General features: G+C 43.0%; 1 protein-coding gene across 1 annotated transcript in view; it reads right to left on the reverse strand.

The window, feature by feature from the left end:
- FGF12 (fibroblast growth factor 12) overlaps positions 1 to 16775 on the reverse strand; it is a 237105-nt gene extending 220330 nt beyond the window's left edge. The window contains exons 1-2 of the mRNA XM_030494927.1: positions 16534 to 16775; positions 16272 to 16421 (exon numbers count right to left, since the gene is read on the reverse strand). Coding sequence (XP_030350787.1) covers positions 16272 to 16284 — 13 coding nt within the window. The 5' untranslated portion in view covers positions 16285 to 16421; positions 16534 to 16775. The remainder of the gene's footprint in view (positions 1 to 16271; positions 16422 to 16533) is intronic.
- Between the last annotated feature and the right edge of the window lie 1889 nt (positions 16776 to 18664).

Raw genomic sequence — 18664 nt, forward strand, 5'->3', positions numbered from 1 at the left:
CCTTTTCCATAACAGGCAGCAGTATCACCTACATATAGATACTTCTGTATGCTTCCATTTCTATTAATTTCTTGGGACTCAAGGTCCTAACTAGTGAAAAACACACCCTAAAGGACACCTCTAAATCACTGAGCAGCTCACACCCATCTCTGGCAAAAATACACATTTAAGCCTGCATTATGTAACTGTTCCCCTGGACTCCCTGATTTTCCAGCAGGTAACTTGTGAAGTTGCAATTCAAAGGCTGGCTTTGAAGACTGGGTTATGCCTCTGAGAACATAACCTCCATGCTCACCACCCCAAAGGCATCACTCCATCCTCAGAACACTCTTCTGTGTCAGTGTTACTCCTTCAGGGAGTCCGATTATTGGAGGCAGTCAGAACCTTTGCAGAAAGGGAACTGAGCTCTGGTTTACAAGGGCCACAGACTCCTGTGAGGACAGTCAGGGTGCTGGCATATGGAAGAAGAAAGTGAACGCCCTAGAGACCTAGTTTTCTCCTAACTCTGCATAAACTCTTCATTTAAGACTAAGAACTGCATCCTCTAATCTCTCCCCATATACACAGAGATATTTACCCACCTGTGTCAATAGCAGAAAATATTCAATTTCCTTAAAGCCCCTAAACCCCAGGAACTGCAAGTGCTAGAAGTAAGCACAAATACTGTGCTGACTTACTGCTATTCTCAGCTGAGCTTCCTACTGTTTCTTGATGCCAAAGGAGGGCAACAATATCACCCTCACTCAGCAAGAAATCATCTGCTTATGAACCAGGTCCACAGATGCTTACTCAACAAGCGCCAGGCTTCCTTCATTACCACCACTGAGAATTCCCCCACCCCATTATGCAAGAAAATCCCCCGCATTTTTCAACACTGAGACAGTCTCACCAGGGTAACTGCAGTGAAATATCATACAGGGCCAAGCAGGAATGTTCTGTCGTGTTCGATTAACCCAAAATAGCTAAAAAATGTTTTTTAACAAATTCAGCTGCCTTTCCCTAGTAACACACTGCTTCAAACTTAAGGTTCATACCCCCATTCCTTAATTGAAGGAAAGTCCCTGGAGAACTAATCTTCCACATTGCAACATAGAGTCTCCCAATTCATACCCCTTCATTAAGGGTATGAATTTTCTGACGTTCCAGCTCAGAGTATTGTGTATTTTATTGCTAACTGTGCTAGAATGAGAGTTATCCTAGCACTTTAGAGGGTGACCTTGAGCAAGTTCCTTCTACTCTGTACCTCATCGCCCTCTGTAACACCAATAAAGCTTTTGGCTTCCTTTTTGTAGCAGCGATACCCATGAACACAAAGAGCTGTGCAACGACTTAGCACTGTACGTTACAAAGGCTGGTGTTTCACCAGGCAGACTAACTTGGCAGGAGGAAAGAGTGGAATCCAGCTGCCAGACTCAGCTCTAGAAGCCATGTGTCATTAGGGGAAATACTGAAGTCAATGAGAATGACGATCTGGGGCTCTTCTGCAAAACTTCAAATGTCATCATGTCACCTGAACATCCTTGAGATGTTGAGCTGGTTTTGAACAGAAATATCAAAACAAAGCAATTCAATATTGCTGAACTTACTTTTCCCAAGCCTCACAAATTTCCCACTTCATTTTTGCTTAGTCTGGGCAAAAGCTAATATTGAAACACTTGAACTTCCCAGGCGATGGCTCTTTTAAGTTATTCAAGTCTATATCAGGCCTGAAAGGCTTCACCTTTGCCAATATTTCTAATTGGCTGCTAAGACAGTTGCTGAATATACAAGGTGAACTGTATTACCCCAAACGCACTCTAACACTATAAGGAGCTGACACTGCTTATTCCTGGCTAGGCTTTGCAAAAGAACAAAATGGAACATTTCCAGAAAAGGGTTTTTATTTCCTGCGGCTATACCCTGTATTGGTGAAATGGCTACATTATTCAGACAATATCAGGTACAGAGCATTACAGGCATCTTCACTTAAGCACCAGCAGCATAAATATAAATGCACAAGAGACCAAGATGTTGACTTGAGATGTGCCAATTCTATTGACTGGCACAGGTAGGTGTGCCAGGACAACATGACAGCAGAAGTCAAAGGAAATATGACAGGCAAACACAGGGAAAGCATCACTGACACAAATGCTTACTGACTTGGGTCCCTTGCTCCTCAATGGTAGATGCACACTTTTATGCAGGTATCTCTAACCAGTGGTGTGTCCTTGGCAGGGTGTGGTGAGATGGACTCATTGGTCCCTCTGGAACATTTACAAACATGACCAGCACCCACAAAACCAAGGCAACTGGTGCCTGAGAAACCTCAAACATAAAAGAAGCACAACTCTCCTAGACCCTGTCATTCAAAATTCCCAATTCCCTTCCCTCATAAAAAGGTGATTAAAACTAGCCGATTGTCAAAGGCACACACATCTACACACAGCCTTGGGTATTTTCCTCCAGTGAAGAACCATAAGAAAAAGAAAGGAAACAATTATACAAAGAATAATATTGTTTGATGCCATTTCTCCATGCTGCCTTTTCTATTGCTGCTAATATTTGTCTTTAAAGATCTTTTTCTGCATTAAAAATGAGATTTACTGTGCATGGAAACTTTACAGATTATTACTCCAAATCCACTATGCTATTTTAAACTTAATAAAATAAGGCTACTGTAATAAATTTATAAACCATCTGTAGATTTTAAATTAAGAGTCAGATTATATGTGAGATTCCTAACATTTTCATAGCCCTATGAAGATTATCTATTATTTAAAAGTATTTAATAAGTTTTAAGTTATGTTTTAACTAAGTCGCTTATACTGAAGGATTAAGATCCTATCAGAAAGTACATATCAATCAGGCCTTATCAGTAGGAAAAACATTAGGATTATCTGTTGGAGAGAAGTTTAGTGTATCCTGCAAAACAGTGCAAACAAATGAACAAGTCCTTCAGTTATAGCTAATAGAAACAGTACACATGCACTATGAAATGTGAAGAGGGCAGTGACGCACACTGGCATTCAACCACATGCACTTGTAACTTCATTTACCATTCAAGGTAAATTCCATCTGCTGGGTTGCACAGCAAACCAACTATAAAGCAGATATGGGTTCCCAATCTTCTGCCATCCTAATGAATATGAGCTTGTAAAGCAGATATTGGAGTTGGCAGCACAAGAGGAGAAAAAGATGTTATGAAATGCCAGATGATCAACAACTGTAACAAAAGCAACAATTACATAGACTGCTACTTCAGTCTCTTCATCTTCATTTCTGTAAGGATGTCCCTGGGGGATACAGCACACACATAGAATGAGTTCTCAGACCTCCAGCTTTTCCAGTGCCTTCTGCATATTCATCTTTACCAGGCACAAGATTAGGGCCTTTCTCTAAGACAGAGGAGGGACATTACCATATCATACCTACATCAGACTACTGCCTAAACAACAGCTAACAGGGAAAAAAAAACCAAAACCAAAACACAGAACAAGACATGTTACAATAGCAATCACCTGGAAGTGGGGGAAAAAAACCAAACAGAACAGAGGTTTCCTAATATTCTTGTATAACCTGACAAGCAGATCTGATGTGCTGTCATCCTTCTGCAATCTTTGACCACCATTTAGGTTGCTGCAGCACTAAATGCATGCCTCCAGGCCTGACACTATGCTCTTACCTTCTGTTACTAAACACTGCTGCTTTATTTGTTGCTGAAGTGCTGAAAAACTATTAGGATACATCATCCAAATAATAAGTGGTAAACTTTAATTTTGCTAGCCATGATGACAGCTGGCATGGGTTGGATCTCTCCAGTTAAACTCATCTGAGAGATTTCAGAGAGCACCTTTGAGCTCTGAACTTCAGAAAAAAAGGAAGACTAATGGCACCCCACAAGGCTAGAGGTAGACAGATGCTTTAGTAGTAAAATGACTCAAACCCATTTGGATTAGTAGAAGAAAACAAAACGTTGATGCCCTGGTTTCAGGGCTGCGTTACCTTATCCATCTCCATACCATTCAGCAGCACAAAGAGGGCATAAAGGGATTTCAAGACATGGAAAGCCAAAGGTAGGATTTAACGCAGGAGTCCTGCTGCTCTGTACCATCCAGTTCCTTATCACCAACAAGACCTACATCCCAAGCCCCATGCTCTCTGGCCAACACCACATCAAGATCTGAATCCAGCCATTCCCAATTTACAAATGCTACCCAAGCAATCTCTAAAAATGTCTCAGATCAGTTCCTAATACAACTCCTATGTGAGGTAACAAAGACATGCCTCAACCCCAGAGTGTACACACAAATACGTATATCCAGGCACCAGTCAACCTCCCATTTAACAAAGTGCAGAGCCATACTGACATACAGTCCCCAGTAACTCCATTAATCAGAGATTTTTGTAGCCATTCTCCCACTGTGGAATGCAGGCATTAAAGGGCTGAATCCAGGTGATTTATAAGCTGGTGTCTTAGACTTGGCACATCTATGTGAAACTCTGGCTTCCATCCCCACACATCTTGCCAGGAAGGGCTGAGCTGAGCACCAAGGGGTTTATTTTCTGGAGGAGTGGGAGCTGATATATTGCCTCATGTAGCTGTAACTAGCCCCTCCAGGGACAAAACTGACAGTCCGATACGTCTTTCAGTGAAAAAAGAAGGATCCAATTCCAGACCCATCCAGATTTGTCTTACATCAAGGGAGTTCACTGCCCATGCTCTGCTATTTCGGGATTGCTTTTTCATCATCTGAGGTCATAATTAGAGACAGTCTGATTTTTCATTTTCCCTTTAAGGAGGTACATGAGCTTTTCAGTTCATTAGACTTAGGGCATTCAAAAGCCATTGGCTCATAGCCACCTTGATCACTATTTCTGGTACCCCGCAGCACCACTATAAATATACATAGTTCATAGCTATTGCTGCCAGCTGGGGCTATTCTGGGACATGGGGTGAAAACTATGTAGTTCACAAAACAAGACAATACGATCTGGCTAGAGTGATGTTTTTTTGGTAAAGCTGCAAGATAATCCATCCAGGTGAGACCAGATCAGCCATCTTCATGGAACTAAGCAACTCCATATGGCCTGGCAAAGCATTTAAGCCAGTAACCACTGGCAAAAGTATGGGCAGAACATTTGCAACTGACATCTTATGCACAGAAATACTTGATTTAGTCCACTGTAACACTTGCAACTTCATGACCAGTTCTGTTGAACTGTCCTGGGGAATACCATGGAAAAATATTAATTTTAAAGTTTTAAATGAAGCATTACTGTTTGTTCTGCTTAAAATGTTTATTGTTCTATAATTTTTCCCCCACAAAGAATTTCAAAACAATTTCAAACTAAAACATGTTACTTATCACTGAAATAAGGTATTTTTAAAAATAAGAATACACAGGCTTTCCTGACTATGTGGCTCTCCTTTCCTGGCAAACAGCACTGTTTCTCTTTTACAAAGGAAACTAAAAAGGAAAGCTAGAAACAACCATATTTTGCCCATCAACTTAACCTCTGTGCTTCAACAGATAGAACAGCTATAAGGCTGATTAGGGGAAAAAGCCACAAGAACAAAAAACAATGGTAAAGCTTTATGGCTCATATGTATCTCCACCTGGAAAGACCTTAAAAGCATCCCATGAAATCCACAGTCCCTCAGAGATCAGTAAGAGTTGACTGTTGTGACACCTCCTTACAAAAACAGCACACAATAAAATTGTTTTGCTGAAAAACATGTCTCTAGTCTCAGTTGTGTTGTTCATAATACTACAGGTGTTGACAGACTCTCATGGATCCAAGGCAGGACTCATCAGCAAGTGCAAAGTCCAGGAAGCCTGAATGCTAAGAAAAATACTGTGTTCAATACAATTCAGCACAGAAATTTCAGGAAATGGGATTTTCTGCCAAACAAGAAACCTGATTTTAGGCAGCTCCCGTGCAAGCAGGAGGGAAAGGAGGAGAATGCTTCCTTCAATGTTCCTGACAGGCAGACGAAAGCCCAGAAGGGTCATATATTATCCTTTGCTAGACTACTGACTTCCCCTAAGGCTGAACAGAAGCCCTGACTCTAAAAGGAGGGACTGCCCAGAGGTAGGGAAACTGCAGAAGACAGAGCCTTCACACATCTGAGGAGCCAGGGAGATGAGCAAAGCACTAAACACACCTCCTGGATGCCACAGCCAGGCTTCAAGCCAAAGTCCAACTTCAAGAATTGATATGAAAGTACAGGGGACGGACAGAAGTAGGACATGTCCACCTACATGGCCCTTCCTAATATTTTCCAAGCCAATAGCACACCACAGACACCTTCAAGATAAGATGGAAAACTGCATTCAGGACATGTTCTGTCTGGTTTGGGTGACAAATTGCTGTGCCGCTTCCAGGTAATAAGGATGACTTCAGGAAGACAGGAGCAGTAAAGCAGCTGTACACCAGCCTTGCCTTTGAGATTACTGAGTATAAACTCATGCTCCACATGATCATAAAATCATTTCAGTGGTGGTGATGCCAGCTTTAACGGTGCTGAGATTCAGTGAGACTATTCTGGAACCACTGTTCCTAAAAACCTCAAATTTAAAAAAAAAAAAAAAAAAAAAAGATAAAAAAAGGAAAATGAACTGCCTGTGTATTCATATGTATAGCAGTATGTCTATGACAGGCCATCAATCCAAAAATTCCTACCATTTGACTGACTTGCACAGCACAGAGCATTCTTACACTAGAACATCCCCATACACGCAAAGGTCAGCAGCCGCCTCAATACCTTGTTCTCAATTTCACAGACAGCAGCATATGAAGCTAAATTCCGCACTCGGTTCTGTTGTCGTCAACATTAGGGTGATGCCACAAAAGGGACCATTTAAATAAAACCAGTATCTTCTTACTATAAATAATTTAGATTTTAAGCACATTCTGTTCTTTGTATACTGCCTGTGGCTGCCTGCATGCATTGCTCCAGTAGGTAAGGATTATCCTCACTATTTCTGGGTACCTTCTAATCAAAGGAGGTGGAAAATTCAACTCCAGCTTCTTTAAAAACAAAACAAAACAAACAAAAAACCCAAACCACACACCACCAACAACAAAAAAAATCACACCACAAAAAAACTCCAACCAAACCCCACAATCCAAAACCACACACAACACGCAGAAGACTTTCTATTCCTGGATGTGGATGTTGTTTTTTTTTGAAGGGGGAATACACTATAAATACAGTTTAGATGGTAAGATGCATTTCAGGCTTTTCTAAGAGATGAATCTTACAAATAAAACTGGCGGGTAATTTTAAATATCTGGTACTATGTTGAGTAGTAACAGCACAGACATGTCTCAGCACAGAGCCACTTGTTCTAAGTGTAAGTAATGGTAACTTTTGAGATGAGGTGGATATGCTGACTTTGGAAGATAGTATATAGCAATTTTAATAGCAGTTGCTAACACAAAAACCTCAAAGCAATATAATTTGTACCAATAAACTGCCTGCAAAGTGGTAGGAAAAAAGTAAAAGGTAAATAAGCCATAACTGTGCGTTATTGTAACATCCTCTCAAACCAACATTAAATGACTTCTTCAAACCTTTACTACTTCTTTAGTTAGTAATTTAGGTCTAAAGGCATTTAAATAAGTATTACACCATGTAATCAGTGTGACTCCTATTGTGTTTTCAGTTAGGTTAGCCATTAGAGACCTGGCCTTTGCCTACCGACCAAATGATGCGTTTACCTACAGAAGTTCAAATCCAGAGTAGCTCCACAGGCTTTATTCAAAATCTTGACTGGAAGAGGAGACTTAGGACAGTAATTTTTAAAACTTCTCTGCTGATTTTTCCCTCACTTCTCCTATGTTCTCATATAGTAACAAAATGGCTACAATTTGCAGTATGTAATTTCTCTGCTAGGAAACACGGAGAGGAATAAAATGTTTGAAAATTAACAGCTGACTTCATCAATGCAATTATTTGATAATGTATGGCACTGGTTAACAGGCAATCTCAGAATACCAGGAGCACTGGTCAATACAAAAAAGGGATATGAATTTAAGGGTAGAAAAATACCTCAAAAGCTCAGATTCAGCCTTAAAGGAGATAAAATAAGATGGAAATATTACAGAAAGCAGGTCTTGCTGAGGAATTTTATTCTACCATCAACCCAGTTACTCTGCAATGGTTTGTTAATATCAAATTAGGAAATCCAAGTCTTCCTTTATGTACAATTACTTTTTTTTCATATACTAGAAGGTGCTGGATTGTACATTTCTTCCTCATTTTGTTGGTAATACTGCTGTTTATCTCTTGCTTACAGTATGTTGGAGCCACTAGCATCTATAAGACTGAATCTGGGCTTATTCTAAAGTAGCAATGAAACGGATACTTTCGCAGCAGAGCAGGCAAAGTGTGTGCAAAGATTCTCAAATAATTATATCTTTTCCTAGAAAAAGTTTCAGAAAACTAAGATGACTCTTGGAATAATATCACCTATGATGAAACACTAATTCTGAACATCTGGAACATTTCAGTTGTATATGTTTGTTTCTTACCATTCTAATGCCATTGCTGCAAGTTATTCTTAACTGAAGGTCAGACAAGTTTTACACTCACTAAAGTTCTCCCCCAAAGTACACACTCAGAACTGCACATCAATAAAGGATGAAGCTCTGAGGGCTATCCTTCAAGGCAGAAGTTTATTCTGCTGCTGAATTTCATACAAGTTTGATCTTTCAAACTGCACAGCTACTTGTAAATCCCTCCCACTCCCTGATAAACCACAGGCAAATTCCATCCAAAACATCTGGATGCAGTTCTTCAATACCCCAAGTAATGATAAATACTCAGATATGGGAGGGGGTAAAGACCAGTATGTAAATGGGAGGAGGCAGGATACAGATTTCAAAACCAGATTTAGAGTTTGAGATCCTTAGTAGGACCATGTCAGAGACTGATGTCAGCTGGAAGACACCTCAATGTCTCTATTCCTACCCAACACTTGAGCATGCCCATCCTACCAATAACCCTTGGCTGGCTGAATCTGGAAAGAAAAAATAAAATCAGTGATAGCACTTTCTGTTGGAATAAGAATAGCATAAAAGACTTAGTGACCAGGTAGGCTTCAATCTTCCTGAAGAGATTTTCTTGCTTGATAGCCTCTTTTAGAAAGTGTTTTTGCATTAATAATACATTCTCAGTTACTGTGAAGCAATGCAACTTTCCCTGATTATACCAATAAAACATTCAGCACTTCTGGCTTTTCTTCATAATTCCTCCAAGTAGCTACGTTCAGTAAATTAACCTTACCTATGGAAGGCTGATGGCAGACAAAGCCAGTCTTAACCAGTTTGTCTAAACCACAAATGTGGTAAAACACAAGAAGCAGCAGCAGCAGAGCTCACACACACACAAAAGTTTTCAAATTTAGAAATGCTATTCCATACTTTCCTGATTTCTTGCTTTGCAAATGCTATTAAAAATAGCAAGTACAACGCCTTACTTCTGAAAGTACACATCCTAACGCATACACAGCCCTCCCTCAGCCACGTGGCTCAAGGCACGCCGCAGTATTGCTCCTGCACTCTATTGAGCGGCCATCATCTCAAGCCACAAGATCTCTGCTGAAACATGACTACATCATAAATAGTTTAATTCAATCTGAAGAAAAAAGCCACAGCTTTTAATGTGTATCCTGCATAAGTATCAAATCATAAGGTTCATCCAAACCTGAGGCCTGGGAGAGAAAACTCAGTGAATTAGCATGATGATTTATAGCCCTATTGAGTACAAAAATCACTACAGAAAAGAGATATAGGAGCTATATATAAAGGAAACATCCTTTTATCACTGACAGGAAAATAGTAAACTGTTTCTTTAGTCATTTTAGTATAACAGCATTATTAAAATCTTTATACTTTGAGTGAAAGCATTAATTATTATGCCTATCAGGAATATTTTTCATTGTCAAATTGCCTTTTACCATGCTAATAAACACCAAGCTTTGCATGTAAAAATTAGTCATGTTATCTCATTTATAGGTCAAAAGACAGAGACTAAAATAGTTTCTGCAATTCTCCCTAAATAACTAGTTTTTGCATATCAAGTTTTACGGCACATTAGAAATGAATGCAATCCAGACAGGATTTGAATAGCTGAGTAGATAAGAGAGGGAAAGATAAGAGCAGATAAAAAAAATCTTGTGGTAAGCTAAGTCTTTTGAAAAAACCTGCTTAAAAATCAAGTTCCTCTTTTTAAGGACCTTGGCCCCTAAATGAACTAAGTATGAAACAGCTGTATGCAGATCATTACTCATAGTATTCACAAATTATGCTTACAGCCACTATATATATAAATGGTACATCAGAGCAACTTAATGCTTTAAAAAAATAATTTTAAATTACTCCAGCATTTTATTCAGGGTAAATGCAACTTCTACAGCTCCCACATAACTTGTGGAAATAGGGTGAAAGAATTTGTCTGCTTCTTGGTTATTTTAATAATAGCCAGATGACTAAGTCCTCCTCCCATTTTTGTAACATTTAAGCCTATTACTAGGGTCCTCTTCCCCCTTTTGGTAACATTGTGGGTTTGTAGGTATGAAGGAACACAAGCATGGTCAGTTACATTTCCTTCCTCATTATGAGGCCCATTAGAGCACAGATAATTTCAGGGGTACTCTGTCTACTTTCCCCAGCTTGGGTCACCCTCTCACCCAGAAGTTGCAGATGTCTACCCGCGGTATTTCAGCGGCCACCAACTGATGGTTAATGAAGGTATTGGACCACCACCTGCTCTTCTAGGCGGCAGTACATAATCAAGGTTTGCTCTTTTGCTAGTCCCACACAGCAACCTGAACTGTCACCACCTTTGAACCCTCCCAGGACAGTCATATTTGTGTTTGTTTAATGTGATTTGTAATATAAGAGGAACAGATATTTCACTTGCTTTCTGAAATGCATTAAAGAAAAGCATGCCTGTGGTGCTAGCTTAGCACCTTACACTCCTTCTTCTTGCACCTTTCAGCAGAGATTGTGTCTGAGGCACAGGAACAAAGCAATTTTCACAGCACCCCACTCCAGCCTCAAGCATAAGGTGTTAAGGTCAAGCAATTGAAGTGTTCTCCTGCTATACGGAAAACTGGTACCCATACGGAAATTCACAGCCAAGGGCACAGGAAGATACTAAAATGATGAGGCCATTTATTTACATCCCAAACACACTTCCCTGTGTCAAACTTCAAGCAGTCAGTTTGAGAACTGTTGGCCTCGGTAAGATGTGCTGGATCTCACTGTGAAAGGCAGAGAGCACACAGCTACCTCCTCAATAGAAACTGAGCTGCTCAGAGAAGCATCTGAAGATCTTGACAGAGATGCAGATTTTTCCCAAAAATGGACCAGTTTAACAACAAAAGTAACTGTGTCAGTACTTGGTTTCCATTACAAAGAAGAAACCAAGATGACTTGTATAACCCAGTCTTTACCAAAGCAATTTGTAGTACTTCAGCACACACATTTAACAGGATGTGCTGCAGACCCACCTCTAACAAGTACACGTGTCAGGAAGATGCACAATGAGGTAGCTTTTGACATAAGCATCCCAAACAGCTTCAGAACATGAACTACAGCTGCAATCACTAAGATGTTTTTTTTGATCATTGAAGAAAGTCACAAAGGTGGGAACAGTGCACAGCAACCTCCAGAACTGCATGTTCTCACTTGCTACCCTCTCTTACCTTGTCCACAAAGCCCATCTGCAATTGTAACATTCATCGGCTCTTGTTGGGTTTTGATCACAAGTTGTTCAAGGTGAAGATTCTCTCCTTTACAGGTATAGCACACAGACAGCTGAGCAGGGAAAGCTGGCCCACAAGGCTGGGTCTGCCTGAGGCAGCTTCAGAGCAGCCCTGGTGGAGAGCGATGGACCAAACCACCCTGCCCATTCACATATCCACAAGACAGCAAGATGCAAAGAGCTCAGACGTGTTTGCCAGTCTCAAGAGGAGCAACTCTGTGCCCTAGGTAAACTGTATCCTACTGCTGTTTTACAGGCCTGAACATTGCATGTCTATGAACAGCAGTATTGTGGGTTTTTTCTGCCAAAGCAAAAAGCCTGTTCCCAGCCTTTGTGACTGGAAAGAGAACATGACTCAGATTGCACTACTGTGGTAGCATCTGTCTGGGACAGTCGCTCTGCAGAGATGTCCTCTGCAGACATCTCCCCAAAGCCCTAATGCTTTGGAACTCTCCAGCAGAAGAGCGCTGGAAGGCCAGATCCCCTGGCTTCTACCACAAAGCCTTCTGAGTGCATGGAGGCTGTTCCTGAGGGAAGACCCACCACATGGAGGATGTCTCTGTAACCTGACACTACTGTCCAACAGAGCAGAACCATGGCTCAGAGGACTGACAAGAGCACCTCCAGAACACAGTGGGGTAACCAACAATGTGCTTCAGCTTTGCTGTCCCAGTAGACCAGCTGACAAGTCCTGCTGTATTTCCCAGCTAGCAGCATGCATCCCATGCTGACCACAGCTTACCCCATACCCAGGCAGTGAAACCTCACCAGAGTCACTAGTGTCCAGCACTGGCCTGAACAGAGACCACCAGGAACTGTCAGGGTCCTTGCAGAAGGGCCCAGCGGGCAGCATACCCCTTGCCCTCATGCAACATTGACACATAACATCCCCAGTCTCTTCTCTCAGACAAGAGAAAAGTAGTAATGTGTCTTTTCTCCCTTACTGCCAGAAAGGGATTTCCCTCTGTCTTCAGGACTACAGAAGAGAGTATAGCACCTTCAGAGGAAGGGAGCCCTTGTGTAGCAGGGCTAGCCTGCAGTCTTTCTCTCCATCCAGAAGTCCAGGAATAGTTCCATACCGTGCAGCTTGACTCTTGCATGGCTGATTTCTTCCTCAGCGTCGGAGACTGAACATCACCGTGTGACGTTCCTTCTCCTGCTGAGCGTCTTTCTAACTGTGACTGAAGAATCTGGCAAATGACCAAGTATTCTTTAACCTCCACATTAACTATTGTTAGCTTTGGCAAAGCCCAGCTCCTGGGATGCCTGGCATGGTACTGCTTACTGCTGCAGCCTACAGGAACTGCTGTAGTGGCGAGATTCAGAGAACAGGGATCAGGTAGCAGATGCAAAACAGAGTCCTCACCCAAAATGCTCTCCCTTCTTCCATAGCCTAATGGGCTTTGGGAGCAGTTACAACTTCTAAGCTCCTCACTGTTGGAAAATGTTTAGAGACAGTGAATCTGCAGAACAGAATAAATACAAGAAGCTGTAAGTTAGACGAGGCCAAATGCTACTTTTAGACCATCAAGATGTGTTGGTAGCATTGCAGATCCACAGTGCACTACAGTTATCTCCTCTCAGCTCCTAGAAGATAGAGATGTTCATCTCTAGCCAGGTTTGACTTCTGGAAGGTGGCTGCACCACCACTTCCTCTACAGCACACTCCAGGACCCTCTTGCTTGCACTCTTGCTGCAACAGTCCTAACAGCCAAATCCTGCACCCCACTGCACAAAAACTAGGATACGGCCTTCTCCCTTCATTCTCATGAGTAAAAGTCCAACCAATACAATCAGTTATGGTCCAACCAGTACAATCAGTTATGGCTGCTCTGAGCAGCACCAGAGATGGGTCTTTAGACCTTTTTTTGGAGGACCGCAAGCTTTGCAAAGGCACATTCAGACAGCCAAGTTATCCTAGGATGGCAAATCCTAGGCAGAAACATCCACAGCAGTCACCAGAGACAGCTGAATTCAGGGACCAGAAGGTAGGTTTTCTTAAACAGACTTTATGTTGCTTAATATAGCACACACTCTTCCCCAGTATCTGCATAATGCTGAGTTTGAAACGTTCTAAGATTTGCACTGAGGAAGACTAGAGGGGTGGGAGAAGGGTTGCAGGAGGAAGTGTTTAAAAAGCAAGGGATGACTTCAGAGAAACACTATATATAAGGAGCAACCTCGTAACACTGGACTTGCAACTGCATTACCTTACTAGGGACTCATTTACCTTTTATTTTCATTACTAACCAGGCCTCTGCATTGCAAGTTCACCTAGGATTAGTCACAAAAGCTGAATATGTGAAAGATTTAGGCTGGCTCCTACCTTCCTTCTGGGGAGACATCCTGCATTGTGCCTCACTATACATGTAGACAAAATCTGTTAGATCTGTGCACCATTGGTCTTCTCATGCCACCGCAACACTAAAGGAGTTTAAAGAATTACTTTAGTTTCAACCCAACTGGATCCCTGCTGTGAGCAGATGACTTCTGCCTTCTCATTTTCCCATTTTGATGACAAAGTTGCTTGTGTATTTCCTTTAAGGTCATCTCTACTTTGGACCTGTCCCATTCTGGTGCCTTGATTTCTGCTGGGTTTGCTCTAAACAGACCTTTTTTCTGCATAGATAGAGGAAACCCAGAGAGTATTTCTTCCTCATCTTTACTCCACAAAGGAAAACCTCCAGCAAGAGCAAACTGCTTTTTTTCTAAAAGAAAACAGAGTAGTGAATCTTGGGGTTATCTCACCCTCTGATAACCCTAACACCAAAGCCAAGAGCCTGGGAACATGGGCTGCTGTGGAGCCCATCTTGAAACTAATAAACCCAAGTACCAGTAGCCTAACAGGACACCTTGTTCAGCTGCTTATTGCTTACTCAGTCAGTGACTGCATCATAACAGTTGCTGCTTGCACAAGGCAGGAGTAGGATGACCCCTTCTCAGGTGCTGCTTTTGCCACCAACTAGCCGGGCACTTTTTATGTTATTGCGGATGTTACCTTTCTGCTGCCTGCACAACTCCTCCAGCTACATGAGCTCCATCAGAAGTTCCACGGAGAGCCTTTTTCCTGGTTGTCTAGTGCATGACAAGGCACATCATATGTTATATTAAAGTCATAATCTGTTTCACATCAAGACACGTACCAGTAAGACATTCAAAAAGGTAAAGGTGTCCCATCTCAGTTTAACTGTGAAAACAGGGTGAATAGCCAAAAAAAAAAAAAAAAAAATCAAGGCTAACATGACTGCTGCAAGCTTTCAGCCTAACTCAAGTCTTTGCAGAAACACTTTTTTAAAAGAGGTACTTACCTGTCCTCAAGCCCTGGCAATTCTATTGATCACTGCCCACAAGAAACTGTACTTTATAGGACATACTGCCTCCGTATGATTGAAATAGCTTCCTTCCTTAATCAGCATATAATCAGATATTCCCACACAGGAGAACTATAGCCCTGATTGACAAGATAGTTACAAAAATAAACCTGAGGTTTAAATATAGCTTGCTCTGCTCCCTGGAAGGTATGTAGTATTGTGTTATACAAGTCTACCATCATTTTCCTTGAATTAATATAGTCCATATTCTCCCACTGCCTTCATCTCTATCAATTAAACAGCTACCAGATTTGTGTTCTACAGGAGAGCTTACACCTAGGGTTAGGTGGGAATAGCAACTAGCCTTTCCTGTGCATGAACTGACTTACTGTCAATATTTCATTGGCTATTAACATGTACAGATTTTGAGTTCATGTACCAGTTGAATGTGTGATGTCTGATGCAATTGTAGAGGTAGATAGGTAAATAAATGTTCAGGACTACATAACTAAGTATGGAAACAAAATATATATGCCAAACGCGAAGGGATATATTTGGGTGAGGTATATGTCTCTTTGTATGGAAACATACAAGCTAGGCAGGCAATATTGTATGATTTCCTCTTTCTAGGGTGGATAGTTCAATAGCACAATATTCATTGCATTTCTCCCAATCTATCAGGATGTTCTGATGTGTTAAATATGCAATGTAATGAGGGCAGAGCTCTACAGCCCTCTTGTTCTTGTTTCAGAAAAGAAATTATGTATTTTTTTAAAAACCATTCCAGTCATGAAATGCTTTTCATCTCTTACAAACCTCCCCATTGCTGACTAAAAACCATTGGACAGAGCTCATATTCATTATGCAAATCCTTAGCATTAAGAAAACAAATCACCAACTAACATCTGTCTCACCCTAAAGGAAAACAAATAATTAAAAAAAAAAAAAAAGAAAAAAAAAGAAACAAACCTAAGCCCAAACCCAAACCCACCCTTCTTTCCCCACACTCCACCACGCAGCTGACTGAATGCCCGCGCTGGAGCGGGTAGGAAAGCGCCTCCCCGAGCCCGCTTCCCCGCCGGTGCTGCAATGTACCCACTACAGCGGCGCGGCTCGGCTGCTCCCGGCCCCGTGCCGCGCACCCAGCCCGGCCACTGCGGTGCTGCCGCCGCCGCGCCCCCCCCCCACCGCGCGCCCCGACCCACCTTTCCCTTCCATCGCGGAGCTTTGCGAGCGCCGGGAAGTTGCCGGAAGACGCGCTCCCTCCTCAGCCGAAATCCCCGAGATCCCGGCAGGCAGAGCCGGCCGCCGCTGCCTGCTCCGCACTGGGGGACGGCGCCGTCACAGCCTCGGAGCTGCAAGCAAGCAACCACCGGGGGTTACGGCGTAAGCCGCCGAGCCCCCCGAGCCCCCCAGCCCCCCCGCGGGGGGCAGCGGTGCGGGGCGCGGAGCGGGGGGAGCCGTTACCTGGCGCCGGCGGGAGCTGTCCCTGGCGGAGCGGTGCTGCGGGGGCGAGTGGCTCCGCGGCCCGCCGCGCTGCCTGGCACCGCCCGCATGCGCGCCCCGCCCGCGCCCCGCCCCCGCGGCCCGCACCGCGGCACCGCCGGGCCCCGCGGCTGCGGGCTCCGCGGGCGCGGAAGAGGAGCCGGCACGCGGCTGGCCCGGCCCCGGCCCCAGCCCCAGCCCCAGCCCCGGCCCCGCCGCACAGCAACACGGGCACCAGCACCTGCTGGTTTGCTGCGGGAGTGCTGCCGGCCGAGCCGGGCACGCAAGTCCTCCCGCGGGTACACGAAGATGGCATCTGTGCGGCACAACACCGAACACCGAGCGGCTGCTGCATACGCACCGGCTGGCTTCTGCAGGTGATGGGTGCATCGCACACGGTCTGACGGGAACCCCCAGACCCAACCCAATGCTCAAACTGCTCAGGTCAGAGGGATTGCTCCACTCCCCAGCCTTCCTGTATCACATAAACCAGACTGAGCCCACACCACCTGCAGACATGGAGATAATCTCTCAGGAGATGCCCAGTCTCAGGTTCAGGCCTTCTCCAGAGGTGTTGTTTTAAGAATAATTATGCTGATTCATAAAACATCCACCTCATAGCTAGTTTGTGCTTTTCTGCTTTTGCATCCAGAAGCTGGATTTTGTTCTCTCTAACTGCTTAATAAAAAAAGCAGTCCCCTGCTAATGAGAAGTTAATAAAACATTCATACTGTGATCAAGTCACTTCTTCAGGGAACACAGATTGAGGTCCTTAAATTTGTCCCTTTAAAGAAGTTTGTCCACACTGTGATTACTCCTGAAGCTCTTAAATTTTGAAAGGTTTTTCAACTTCGGTATGATGGGGCTGGTAAAACCCCATTCTGTGCTTATTTTTATGACTTGTGTTACTCAAAAAGCAGCTCAAGGCATCCACTGTGCTGTGAGCTGCACATGTAGAGGGTAGATGGCTCCAGCACCAGGTAAGTTTCTAAATACAGGAACAGTAATTCTCACCCACTGTTTCTTTATACATCCTGGTGTTTGTATTCCTCTTCTCACCTACAACCCAGTGCTGGCAAACCAAACAGTGGTTATACACGCTTTTTTTTTTTTCCTCATGCTCCCTAGTCTGAGCTACTGTAATCCATCCTGCCTCCGAGCTTCCCCATTCCAAAGCAGAACCCTGAATTTGGTTATGGAAATGAACATTGTGCACATGATCCCACCTTAGTACGTGGTCCAGGCAGTTCTGAACACCACCTGCTCCAATCTCAGCTACCACCCCACAAGGTGGCAGAGCACTGAAGTTAGAGATGACATATTAATCCAAGACTATGTCCCTACAAATCAAATAGAAACAGCCCAGCTAGATGAAGACCCACCATGTAAAATTAATATATTAAATGGCTGCTACCCATTTACTAAGTCCCATGTTATGATTAATAACAACATTAGGGGGGTTTTATTTCAGGACTGAATATTCAGGTTTGTAGGTGAGCTTTGAGTCAAAATGCACTGTAGAGAAGTGGCAAAACAGACTTAATGATTTGACTAGAAGGTCAAAGTAAATTTCTGTTCTTTCTTCAGTTTCTTTCATCCACTGGTGGGATCTCATTTCCCCGTTGCTATGTCTTCACCTACCATCAATGCCAAACTGACCAGACTACACAGAGTCCACTTCCGTGCTTTTTCTGAAAACCACTGAAACCGTAACTCTTTCAAGGTCTATTAGTCCTTGTTAATGTTCTAAAATGCAATCAGAATATAGAGTGCTCAATAACTCCTTATCCTGTTCTTTTAAAACTTTTGGACTCAAGTTATCAACTCCCACAGATTAAAACAGGCAAACTCTCAGAGGACATAAAGGTTCCTGGCATCCAAGTTCAAGAACAACTTTCAGCAAGATGAAGCGAAGGCAAAGAAACACCCTCAGGTATACCTAATAAGGTACAACTGGGCTAGTTAAGAACAATCTGAGGCACCATTTGCAATACCGGGCATTGAACCAAGGAACCAATATATTCCTTTCAAAGCTGTGCATTCCCTGAAAAGCTAACGGCCATCAATAATTCAGCTTCACAGGAAAATCTAGGGAACAGGTCCTAGCTGCAGA

The sequence above is a fragment of the Strigops habroptila genome, chromosome 8, assembly GCF_004027225.2.
Source record: "Strigops habroptila isolate Jane chromosome 8, bStrHab1.2.pri, whole genome shotgun sequence".
NCBI classification, from domain to species: Eukaryota; Metazoa; Chordata; class Aves; order Psittaciformes; family Psittacidae; genus Strigops; species Strigops habroptila.